We start from the raw sequence: 13,595 nt of genomic DNA, 5'->3' as shown, positions 1-13,595 counted from the left end.
AGTGAAGATCATATAGCCGTTTAAGTGTGAAAGCAATTAATTTTTCTAGGTGGAGCGTCTTATGCATCGATGCATGATCAAGGATGCATCGGTGCATTCGTGTAAAATTCAAATATTTTGACCGTTGGGACACTTAGTGCATCGGTGCACTAAGGATGCATCGATGCATGAAATGCATTCGATGTTTGAAAAATAGTCTGATGCATCGATGCATGGAGAATGCATCGGTGCATGCCTTTGAAAAACTGATTTAAGGCTTGATTTTGGTTCAAAATACTTTGTGAAAATTATTTCAAAAATAGTTTAAGTACAAATCACAATTTTTACACATTTAGTAAGGATTAAAATTGATCTTGAAAAACTTGGAGTAATAATTTGATATTCAATTAACTGAATCGAATATAATTTGTAAAATCATTTGTAAAATCTTAAAATTCATTTAACTTAATTTGTTATATCGAAATATCAAAAAAAATGTTTTCAACAATCTCCCCCTTTTTGATATAACAAAACATTTGAGTAATTTTAAGATTTGTTTAAGAAATTATTTTTGAAATTGATTTTTGAAAAACTTACTCCTCCTTACTATAGCACATCAAAAAACTTACTCCCCCTTACTATAGCACATCTTAAATTTTCTCCCCCTTTTTGTTAAATCAAAAAGACTCTATATAACATTAGCCAATTGATTTATTAATAATAAGCTGCTAAGATCACAATCAAAAGAGAGATTAGCCATTAGTTTTCATAAACAATATTCATAATAAAATGTGAAATGGCATAATTTGGTCATAAATTTCTAATGATGCAAAATTAATAAACAGAAAGCGTTAAAATGTCAAACCAAATAAGTTCAAGCATCCTCAAACAAACATCCAACAACTAATCAAGTTCAAAGTACCAAACAAAGCACAAAAATCAAAATCAATCCAAGTTTTAAAAAACAAGAAAACATGACAAGCAAGTCTACTCCATCGGAGGATCGGGAGGAGGAGAATAATGAGCTCGAACTTCAAGAGTCAGAGCATCCATACGATCACGCATCTCCCTCTGAAACTCAGAAATCGTATACTCAATGGAGGCAAAACGTAGATTAAACGACTCTAGAAAAGATCAGAAATAAGGTGGCGTTTGATCATCTTGCCGAGCTGGTACTTCCTCGTCAATATCTCTCATAAGCCTTTGAAGCTCTGGATCATCATCAGCGTCAGGAGCTGGAGGAGGAGGAGGAGCACGAGAAGAACTAGGAGCAGTTCGTGAAGAACTAGCTCCCGGGGTTTGCTTACCGGGTCGAAAAGACCATAGTCCGGTGTTCTCATCCAATTTCTAATCCGATTTCTTTAAGGATGTGATATTGATTGGGTTTTGGAGCAGGATAGGATTGTCAAGGGAGACATCTAGGCCGAGTTTGATAAACAAATTGCTTAGTAGACAACCATAAGGTAGGGTTTCTACATGCTTTGAGGGAATGATGTTTATGATATCGACAAGCGCGCTAAAGACAGTATGTGGAAAATTGATTTTCTTTTTGTTCTTTATATAGTGCATCCACCATAAGTTTGTAGTACGTAGTGTGGAGTACCGACCTGCGGATGGTCTAAACCACCAAGAGATCATTAAGTGAAGAAATCGATCGTGGTGAGACCTAAAGGTACTGACACTAACATTAGGGAGATATGGATATTCCACATCTTCCTTCTCATTAAATAAACCCTCGTCATCTAAACCAAAATGAGATACGATAGATTCAGAAGTAATAGTGATATATTGTCCTAAAAGATAGGATCTAATCACTATAGTACCGCACTGAGTTGTGTTCTGAATACAAACCGCATTGGAATAAAAGATGCGGACAAGTTGGTGAAAGACGATGGGTTGAAGAGAAAAGAGTTTATCAAACTTCCATCGGCGAAGAATTGAAAGGTATTCAAATTCAAGTTTTATCATAGCTTGTAGAGAAGGAATACGCTCTTCCCTAATACGATAGGATTGGAAGGAGTTCATGTACCTAGAGTACAATTCATCCCTACGGTTTTCAGGCATGTTAAAACAAGTACTAATGAGGGATGAAGGAATATTGGATGGATTTTGAGGTCTAGGAGCGGGAGGACAGTTTTGGTGAGACCGACTCGAGGATGACCTAGGGCGTTTGGGATTAGACATGGTTAGGGAAATCGGAAAAGAAATATCACCTGCAATTTAAAAACACATGTATGCACAAAAATCAATCCCAAAACTCAAATGAGTCCTCAATAATTCAAGGTTCTCTAACATAATCCTAATGGGCAAAGTTTTGAAAAACTATTTTAAAATAATATCATAATATGTATAGTTTTCATGAAAACAACACAATTAAATCAAAACTATCACTTAATTTTAATTTTTTTTTTAAATTTGAAATTTTAATTTTGAAAAATTATGTGTTTTTAATGAAATTCGTTGTAGAAACTAGTTTAGAATCATCATATAACCAATGCCCGATAATTATTTCAAACTAGAACTAATCTAAACGAGTCCTAAGTTCAAAAATTAATAAAATAGAGTTTTTGAAAAATTACCTTGAAAAATTTGGATTGAGGGGAATGTGGAGATGTTTTGAGCGATTTAATGATTGTAGCAGGTTTGTAGGATAAAAATCTTGAAGAATTCGATGATTTCCCGAAGATTTTGAGCAAAAATATAGATTTGAGGGAGAGGGGGACGAACGGCCGTGTGTTTAGTGTTTTAGGTTTTGAGAAAAATGAAGAAAATGAAGCATTTTAACCTAAAACCCGACGGATGCATCGGTGCATGGTCTTATGCATCGATGCATATTCAATGCATGCATCGGTGCATCATGCGGATGCATCGATGCACATTCAAAGAGATGTATCGATGCATTGTTAAGTGCATCGGTGCATTAAGCACAAAAATGTCAAAAGAAAAATCTGTTTCAAAAAATGCTAAATTAATAGGCTCTAGTGGTGTTGGCAACTCATATATCAAAAATTAATTATGTTCAATCAATTAAATTAATCTTTAAACATTATTTGAACATAAAATTAATTTTCACTAAGAATCATAAACTCCCCCTAACTAATAGCAAGAATGCAATCAAAAATTATTATTATAAGCATTTTTCAGTATTTATTAAAAGTGCTAAATTATTTTAAACACTAAGTGAAGATAGGTCAGTTAAACCTAATTCTCTTCTAAGCGTCCAAAACCTTTCCTTGTCTAAGGGTTTTGTAAAGATATCTGCTAATTGATGAAAAGTATCAACATATTCTAGAACTACATCTTCCTTAGTGACATGGTCTCTAATGAAGTGATGTCTTATTTCAATGTGCTTAGTTCTAGAGTGTTGGATGGATTTTAGTGAGACAAATAGCACTAGTATTGTCACACTTGATAGGAATGGTACCTACTTCAATTCCATAATCAAAAAGTTGTTGTTTCATCCATAAAACTTGTGCACAACAACTACCGGCTGAAATGTATTCCGCTTCAGTGGTAGATAGTGCAACACAATTTTGCTTCTTTGAAAACCAAGAAATCAGCATATTTCCAAGGAATTGACAAGTACCGGAGGTGCTTTTCCTATCTAATTTGCATCCTCCATAATCCGCATCAGAAAAGGCATGCAAGCTAAAGCTAGAGTCTATAGGATACCAAAGTCCTAAACTAGGAGTGTCCTTAAGGTATCTAAAGATTCTCTTAACAGCTAGTAAATGTGATTCCTTAGGACATGATTGAAATCTAGCACATAAACAAACACTAAACATAATGTCCGGTCTACTTGCAGTTAGATAAAACAAAGAGCCAATCATTGACCTATATAATTTAACATCTACACATTTACCTCCTTCATCTAAGTCAAGCTTTGTTGAAGAGCTCATTGGAGTGTCATGAGGTTTCCCATTTTCCAGTCCAAACTTCTTGAGCATATCTTTGACGTACTTAGCTTGATTAATGAAGATGCCATCTTTTCTTTGCTTGATTTGGAGTCCCAAGAAAAATGAGAGCTCCCCCATCATGCTCATCTCAAACTCACTTTGCATTAGCTTAGAAAATTCTTGGCAAAGAACATCATTAGTAGAACCAAATATTATATCATCAACATAAATTTGAACTACTAATAAATCTTTACCTTTATGCTTTAAAAACAATGTAGTGTCAACCTTTCTTTTTGAAAAACCTTTTTCAATTAAAAAATTTGACAATCTTTCATACCAAGCTCTAGGAGCTTGTTTTAAACCATAAAGAGCTTTTGTCAATTTAAGAACATGATCTGGAAATTTTGAATCTTCAAAACCTGGAGGTTGTTCCACATACACTTCTTCTTTTATAAAACCATTTAAAAATGCACTTTTAACATCCATTTGATATAATTTAAATTCATGAAAACATGCAAATGCTAATGACATTCTAATTGCTTCCATCCTAGCTACGGGAGCGTATGTTTCATCATAGTCTATGCCCTCTTCTTGAGTATACCCTTGAGCAACAAGTCTAGCCTTGTTTCTCACTATATTACCACTCTCATCAAGCGTATTCCTAAATACCCATCTAGTACCTACAATAGATTTATTACTAGGCCTTTCAACTAATGTCCATACTTTACTTCTCTCAAGTTGATTTAACTCTTTTTGCATATCCATAATCCAATGTTCATCATTTAATGCTTCTTTAATATTCTTAGGCTCTATGCATGAGATAAATGCAACATAATTACAAATATTTCTAAGAGAAGATCGAGTTGTTACCCCTTTTGATGGATCACCTATAATTTCACCATCCTTGACATAGTTGTACTCTCTTGGATAAGATACTTCCCTTTCTTCAATGGTTGGATTCTCAAGAGGATCATGAGTTTTTCTCATTTTTTCGTTTCTTCCTTTGATGATGGTTCTCCAACTTCATGTCTAACGTCATTTGTATTTATAACACCTACATCATCATTCACACAAGAATCCTTCCTCGGAAGGGGATTATCATCGAAAACAACATGTATAGACTCTACAACTAAAGTTCTTTTATTAAATACCGATAGGCTTTAGAATTTAAGGAATAACCCAGAAAAATTCCTTCATCACTTTTAGCATCAAATTTGCCAAGGTTTTCTTTACCATTGTTTAAAACAAAACATTTACATCCAAAAGGATGAAAATAACTAATGTTAGGCTTTTATTTTTGAAAATTTCATATGGAGTTTTCTTTAAATTGGCATATCATTACATTATTTACAGCATAACAAGCGGTATTTGTGGCTTTCGCCCAAAAATATTTTGGCAAATTATTTTCACAAAGCATGGTTCTAGCCATTTCTTCTAAAGTTTGATTTTTCCTCTCAACAACTCCATTTTGTTGAGGGGTTCTAGGTGCTGAAAAATTATGACTAATACCATTAGAATTACAAAATTCAATAAATCCAAGATTTTCAAATTCAGTGCCATGATCACTCCTAACACTAGTTATAGAGTAACCCTTTTCATTTTGGATTATTTTTGAAAATGTGATGAACTGTTCTAATGCTTCATCTTTAGTACTTAAAAATAGAACCCAAGTATATCTATAGTCATCTACCAAGACAAATGCATATTGTTTTTCCACCCAAGATAGTAGTCCTAGTTGGCCCAAAAAGATCTACATGGATCAATTGTAATACTCTACTAGTTGATACGTCATTAATGGATTTAAAAGAGACACACTTTTGTTTTCCTTTAGCACAAGCATCACAGATTTTATCATTATCAAATTTAAGCTTAGACAACCCTTGAACTAAATCACCTTGAATTAGCCGTTGCAAAACACTCATACTAGCATGTCCTAGTCTCCTATGCCATAACCAACTATCATGTTCATTTAGCACTAGGCATAAATTAGTCATATCAAAATAATCTAAATGCACCATGTAAATGTTCCCTATTCTATGACCAACAAGCATAATCCGATTAGATGCAATGTCAATGACTTTACAACCATTAATTTCAAATAAGACATTGAATCCTTTATCGCATAATTGACTAATACTCAATAGATTATGCTTTAATCCATTCACATATAAAACATTCTCAATTTGTATGGAAGAGGTATTACCTATTGTACCAATACCTTCAATGTGCCTTTTGAATTGTCTCCAAAGTCACTTCTCCTCTATTTTTGGCGTTAAGCTCAATGAACCGGCTTTTTTCTCCGGTCATATGTCTTGAGCATCCACTATCAAGGTACCATGAATTTGAATTTGTTTCCCGTGCCTTGTAGCAATGCTCATTTCCCTACAAACATAGATTAACTTTTGATTTTTGGTACCCAAATTCTTTTGGGTCCATATTCATTAGTTTCCAAAATCCTAGTCCCCTTAGTATCCATTTGTGTAGGATATTTTTATCTTTAGTAGTAATGAGTTCTTTAGGAACCACATACTTCTAACGATTTTTCCATTAGAGGTTCTTTGGGGACCTCTATGATTGTAGTTTCTAAAACTTTTTCTAACAAAGTTGGATTTTGAATTTCCACCTTTTTCAAAATGTTTTGTTCCAACTTTATCAAAAGAAGTTTTAAGATCATCAATTTTCTTTTGATGATCATCATTGATCTTTGAAAGTAAATTTTGCAAATCTAATTTTTTTCTTTTCAAACTCTTCTAGTTTGATTTGCAAGTCTTTGATTTTACTTTCAAGATCGTTGTTGGTTTTGGATATGAGTTTGTTTTCATTTTTCAATTTTGAAACATCATTTTTATATTTTAAAAATAATTCTCATAATCCGAAGCCAACCCATTATATTCCTCTAATAACTCATCATAGGATAAATCATCAAAATCGGATGAGTTAGAGGTTACCTTAGAATCTTCCCCAAATGCCATCAAGCACAAGTTAGCTACTTCTTGTTCCTCTTCATCGAAACTTTCTTCATCGCTCCATGTAGCCACATGAGCCTTGTGCTTATTCTTTGATTGACCCTTTTTCTTTAATTGTGGGCAATCATATTTAACATGCCCTAGCTTTTTGCATTCGTAGCAAATGATTGGGTCCTTCTCTTTCGGTTCATTTTTGAGGCCTTCATTTCATTTGAATTTTCTTCCTCGATAAGGTCTCATCATTTTTCTGAACCGTTTGGCAAACAATGCCATTTCCTCGTCATCGTCATCGTTATTCGAATCACTCTCATCTTTTGTGGATTTGAGAGCAACTCCAATGTTTTTCTCTTCTCCTTCTCCTTTGGTGTCTCGTCAATTTTGTCGAGGTCTACCTCATCTTCGAGCATCATTTCATGAGTGAGGAGTGACCCAATTAGCTCTTCAAGAGTTAAGGACGTTAAGTCCTTAGACTCGATGATTGCCGTCTTCTTTGATTGCCACGATTTTGGGAGGGAGTAGACTAACTTCCTCACAAGCTTTTCATTTGAAATGATCTCTCCATATGATTTGAGACCATTGACAATCGTTGAAAATCTATCCGTCATAGCTTTGATATCTTCATTTGGTTTCATCCTGAAATTTTCATAGCTATGCGTTAGAATACTAATTTTAGATTTCTTTACCTCATCGGTACCTTCATGAGATAAATTGAAGTTTGTCCCATATTTCTTTGGCGGTTGTACACGATGAAACTCTTTCGTATTCATCTGGTCCAAGAGCACAAAAAATGATATGGATGGCTTTGGAGTTGAGCTGGAACATTCTTGTCTCTCCTTCACATCACAACCTTGGATGAGTAAGAGGTTTGATGTATCCTTCTTCTACAGCATTCCATGCTCCCATGTCACTTGCTTGAATGAATTACATCATTCTATTCTTCCAATAGGCATAGTTAGCTCCATTGAAGAAAGGAGGCTTGTTGACGGGCATCGAATCGAGACCGGAGTCGAAGTTGAAGCGGAGGCCATTGATGACTTTGATAATCAATATAACTCTTCCCGAATCGACTCAAGAGGCGATTAAACCTTCAAATGAGTTAGGCTCTGATACCAATTGTTAAGTTAATCGATCAACGGAATTAGCCAAGAGGGGGGTGAATTGGCAATTAAAAATTCGGTGGAAGCTTTTGCAAAAAATTGAAAAAATTTGCACAGAGATTTAGAGTGGTTCGACTTTCTCAATCAAAGTCTACGTCCACTACCTTAGCTATCCACACTAAGGATTTTCCAACAAATTCACTAATTTGTTCTTTCTTTTGAGGCCAAAGAGATAACCTTACAATACCCTCAAGAATATACCCCAATTATTGAGAACACTCTTTTCCCAAAGAGAAGATTACAAATTTGCAAACTTACAAGGAAAACCTCACAAGGTAAGATATTTTCACAATTCTAGAACAAGAAAAGAACACTCAAAGATAATTACAAATGAGCACAAATGGTGTTCTTGAAAGCAAAATAAATATTGAAAGGAAAATTGGCTTGATTTGCACAAACTTGGTGTTTGATGCTTTCTCTCTTGTTTCTCTATGATTTCTTGTTGATCAAGGGCTTCAGAACTTGTTTAAATACACCTTGAATCACTTCTGAACGTTGGGGATGATTAGTGAAGATCATATAGCCGTTTAAGTGTGAAAGCAATTAATTTTTCTAGGTGGAGCGTCTCATGCATCGATGCATGATCAAGGATGCATCGGTGCATTCGTGTAAAATTCAAATATTTTGACCGTTGGGACACTTAGTGCATCGGTGCACTAAGGATGCATCGATGCATGAAATGCATTCGATGTTTGAAAAATAGCCCGATGCATCGATGCATGGAGAATGCATCGGTGCATGCCTTTGAAAAACTGATTTAAGGCTTGATTTTGGTTCAAAATACTTTGTGAAAATTGTTTCAAAAATAGTTTAAGTACAAATCACAATTTTTACACATTTAGTAAGGATTAAAATTGATCTTGAAAAACTTAGAGTAATAATTTGATATTCGATTAATTTAATCGAATATAATTTGTAAAATCATTTGTAAAATCTTAAAATTCATTTAACTTAATTTGTTATATCGAAATATCAAAAAAAATGTTTTCAACAACTTCTTTAATATTTCCATATATATATATGTATATTCATTTTCCTTTCCTTTTTACACCAAACTGGAATTCATTTTCTTGGTCAGTACCAGTGGCTGCTCTTGAACGAGCTCGCAAAGGTAACAAAGAGAGGACGACACAAAAGAGGAAGATAGTGGCAAAGTTGTAAATAGAAGCCGAGACCTGGCGTATACTATATAAGGCAAATTTATAAGTGGGACAGTACACAAAACTATTTGCTGAAACATGGTGGATACCAATGAACAATTATATAGGGCCATCAGCACCACTGATTCTCGAAAAACAATATAAAAAAGCCTTATATTATAAATGAGTGACTAAAGTATATTTTTTCATTCAAGTATCTAAAATATTTTTTAGGGTAAAGTATAATAATGGTCACTGGACTCTCTCAACTTTTAAAATTTATAATATAGTCCTCCAACATTTAGTCCATTTGTAATATGGTCCCCTACGTAACCGGCCGTTTGACGTCGTTACACTACCATTAGAAGAAGATGACATGGTAGTCCTCCAACATTTAGTCCATTTGCAATATGGTCACTGAATTTTTCAGCACTTGCATTTAGGTCTCCCAACTTTTAAAACTTGCAACGCAATCCTTAATTTCATTTTAAACCCCAAATTCTTTTTCAATCTCGAATTTCCTTTTTCGCTTATCTATTCTCATTTCTAACGCAACTTTTCAACCGGGGATGCATGAGAGATTCTAATCTAACTTTGAATTTTGTTGAGGTGTTGACTTGAATAAGGGTCCATTGAGAGAAGACCCGACTAAGGGACTATCGAGACCATCAACGATTCAAGGTGTAATGTTAGATACATGTCATCTCAGGTGAAGCATAGATGTTTGATGAAATGCTTGTGAGAAAAAAAATGAGGTTAGAAATACAGAGTTGACAAATACTACTAAGATGAACTAAGTATCATTGTTGAAAGTTACCAACAAAACTGAAATTATTTTGTATAAATGGCATATAATAATTTATTCATTTAATCATTGTGGTTAAAGATTTTCCAACAGATGATCAAATATAATGAAATCCCAAATAGGACCTTCACATCTCCGTCTCTTTCGCTCATATGCACTATCGTTTGGTTTTTTATTCAGTTTTCTGCCATGTAAAAGTGTAAACCCAAACAATGCTATGTCTTTCAGCTTTTATTTACAAAGAAAAAATGGAGGAAGAATTGTGTGTTTCTTGTTGAAATTTTTATGTTTCTGGAACTGAATGTCAAGGATCTGGATATTCAGTGTTAGTTTTGAACCAAAACCATCTAATTTTCTTTCTTTCTTTTTAATCAAAACTTTTAGTACTCCTTATGAAAAATGTTCAGTCCAACATACCTCAAATTTATATTGAAGTATCGATATAATGAAAGAGGGTCCTAGGTTAATTTTTTTATCTTCTTGTTTAGGTTTTCTTTAAATCAAGGAATTGATTGTGAGTATCGATATAGTGAAACCACCAGACTCAATCCGAGAGACTGCTGGTACTAGTTTGTTGGGAATTGTATTGATTCGACCTGTGGTTTTTGGCGTCCTGTGACTCGTATTCTTTTTTAATAAGTTCATGTTGATTATGGGATTGATATATCGGATTTTTTACATGTTTTGGAAATTTTACAGTTGAATCTGTATTGAATTATAGCTTTAGAAGACAATTATGCATGCATGCGACTTGAAAGACATCATGACAGGGTAGTATATTTGGAGCAAATACTTGATATATTGCCCGGTCATTGCACATTTGCACCTTCATTTTTGGCATATATAATTTTGTTGTAGTGTCCTCTATGTTTTACAATGTCTTTTATTACTGACATGTCATGAATTTACAAGAATTATGGGGTCCTATGATTTTAGTTTCGCTATCTACTTTAGATTCTCATCATGTTTGGCTATTGAGGAACATTAAAAATGGAGCATTAGAAGCAATTATATGTTAAAAGGGTAGGCCATTAATGCATTTGCAACTGGTAATGTTGTATTTGGCATCTAATGTCTATCTTAAACAACCCATTTGACACCTTAGCTTTTGGAGTAACTATGACCGAACCTCTTTCCCTTTGTTCATTAAGTCCTCCTTTCGAATGAGTTATTAATAGATATTCTTGGTTTAGTTTAGTTATTGCTTTGATGTATGTTGTAGTCCTATGAACGAAAATTATTTACTATTTTCGCAGCCGTTGGATGTGCATGCTCAAGTTCCATCCAAACCTACTGGATTTTCATACTAAAGTGTGGCAGCTGCGAACAAGACAAATTGGTCTTGTTACTTTTACTTCAACGGTTTATGCAATAAGCGTGATAGGTGCACTTTTCATGTTCAAAGTGCGACAATCGTTGGATGTGCATGCAACAAACCTCAAATTTATATTGAAATAAACATTATCAAATAGCAAATTCATGTTTAAAATTCCAAAACACTTTAATTACATTCTAAACCCCAAATTCCAAAATACCTTAATTACATTCTAAACCCTAAATTGATGTATTTTAGAATTTAGGGTTTAAAATGTAATTGAATTACTTTGAAATTTGGTTTAGAATGAAATTGAGGATTGTGTTGTAAGTTTTAAAAGTTGGGGGACCTAAATGCAAGCGACTGAAAAGTTCATTGACCATCTTGCAAACGTATTAAATGTTGGAGGACTCCTATGTCATCTTCTTCTAATGGCAGTGTAAAAACGTCAAACGGCCGGTTACGTCGGGGACCATATTGCAAACGGACTAAATATTGGAGGACTGCATTGCAAGTTTTAAAAGTTGAGGGACCTAAATGCAAGTGTCAGAAAAGTTCAGTGACCATTACTATACTTTACCCAAAAAATATTTATGAAATTTTTAGTTATTTTTTAAATACTTTTATAATTTCAAATTATTTTTTGACATGTCATATAAGAAAACTAGTGTCATAATCTAACATCTCAAAACGGTTAAAATTTTGATGTTTTTCGATATTTATCTGAAAAAAGGTTGTTTTTGAAAGTTTGAAACTAAATTTAATTAAATGATAATAATTGTTAATTTGATAAAAAGAAATATACATATTAAAAACTAAATTGTTATGTATGACAATATAAATATATATAGTACATATGTGTGGGCGTATCAAAATCAAACTTGCAAAATACTCTGTAAAACAGAAGACGATAGAATCATGTTGATTATGATGAAGATTACAGTTATAAAGTTGTGGAAAGAATAATATTATAAATGAAGGCATAATAAGAAGACAATTTTGGAAGCAAGGAATGCCCCCAGCCCAGGCACCTTTCGTCTCTGTTGAATGTTCCATTTAAGCATCAAATCATAACTTCATTTCCAATGAAACACACATTGCTCCTAAGGTTGATATCGGAAAACAGACTTGTTTGCCATCGTTGCCGTCAGAAGATTTCAGCCTCGACCGCAGCCGAGACAATTATTTGCCCACATTTCTTTGCGGACAACCACAATCGGCTGCTAAGGAACGTCAACGCCTTCCGCTGGAGACCAAGGCAGTTTAGTTCTCTCATTGATACGCAACTTGTTGTTCAGAATCCTGTTGTGTAACCCCCTGCGACCGCAATCGGCTCCCGCGCCATTGTCGGTCCGTTACCCTAAAACTTGCGCTTTGGATAAAGTTGGGGGATTGGGTGACAAACGTGCTGTGCTTTGCGGTGTGAGCTACAAGAAGTGGAAGTATAAGCTCAAAGGGACCATAAACGATGTGTTCAACATGAAAGATTTGTTGATTGAAAAGTATAAATATAAGGAGGAAAACATGCTACTTCTCACAGGTATTTTATCATTCACCTTAGCTTCTATGCCATGTTTCAAAAAAGTTTGCTTGTAAATTCGTGATATTTTTCCTAAAACTTGTCTAAATTAAAACGTATAATGTTAAACGCAACCTAATATTTGGTTAAATAATCATTTTAACTCTTATTATTTTTATTATCATTTTGATTTTTAATTTTTTTTTATTTTGGAACAAAAATACTCTCTATAGATAGAAATCGTTAGTTAACAATTCAAATTGTTAACGGTCCAAAATATAAGTATATTTTTATCCTAAAATGAAATATGGGGTCAAAAGTAAACTTAAAAAATAAAAATAAAGGTTTTATTTAGTCAAACTATATCTATTTATCTTAAAACGAAATATTGATGGTCAAAATATATATAAAAAATAAGAATTAAAATAATTATTTTAATAAATATTGAGAGTTAATTTTGTTATTATATAAAGTTAAATTCGACTCCTAACTTACCTAATAAAAAAATTAAGATCAAAATGTTTTAAAAATAGGGTCATGATGATTATTTTAATAAATGTGGGGTCTAACTTTCACATGAAGTCAACATAAAATGGGCTCCAACTTATACAATGAAAATGGGCATTGTGCATCAGCAGAGGAACAACCAGCACCCCGACTTATACCAACAAAGGCAAACATCGAGAACTGCTTGAAATGGTTAGTTAAGGACTGCAAGTCAGGTGATTCGCTGGTTTTCTACTACTCCGGGCATGGGTTACGGCAACCCGATTTTGAAAATGATGAGATTGATGGGTTCGACGAGACGATCTGCCCGGT

The 13,595-nt window shown here is 33.8% G+C and overlaps 1 protein-coding gene across 1 annotated transcript in view; it reads left to right on the top strand.

Annotated features, from left to right (window-relative positions):
- Nucleotides 1-11,610: 11,610 nt before the first annotated feature.
- LOC120133842 (metacaspase-1-like) overlaps nucleotides 11,611-13,595 on the top strand; it is a 10,449-nt gene continuing 8,464 nt past the window's right edge. The window contains exons 1-3 of the mRNA XM_039150347.1: nucleotides 11,611-11,696; nucleotides 12,556-12,797; nucleotides 13,415-13,595. The exon at nucleotides 13,415-13,595 is cut by the window's right edge and continues 150 nt beyond it. Of these exons, the coding sequence (XP_039006278.1) occupies nucleotides 11,611-11,696; nucleotides 12,556-12,797; nucleotides 13,415-13,595 (509 nt within the window). The remainder of the gene's footprint in view (nucleotides 11,697-12,555; nucleotides 12,798-13,414) is intronic.

This window comes from Hibiscus syriacus, unplaced genomic scaffold (assembly GCF_006381635.1).
Source record: "Hibiscus syriacus cultivar Baekdansim isolate YM2019G1 unplaced genomic scaffold, ASM638163v2 tig00110597_pilon, whole genome shotgun sequence".
NCBI lineage: Eukaryota > Viridiplantae > Streptophyta > Magnoliopsida > Malvales > Malvaceae > Hibiscus > Hibiscus syriacus.
The sequence above is the reverse complement of the archived record's forward strand: the minus strand, read 5'-3'. Positions and strand labels throughout refer to the sequence as shown.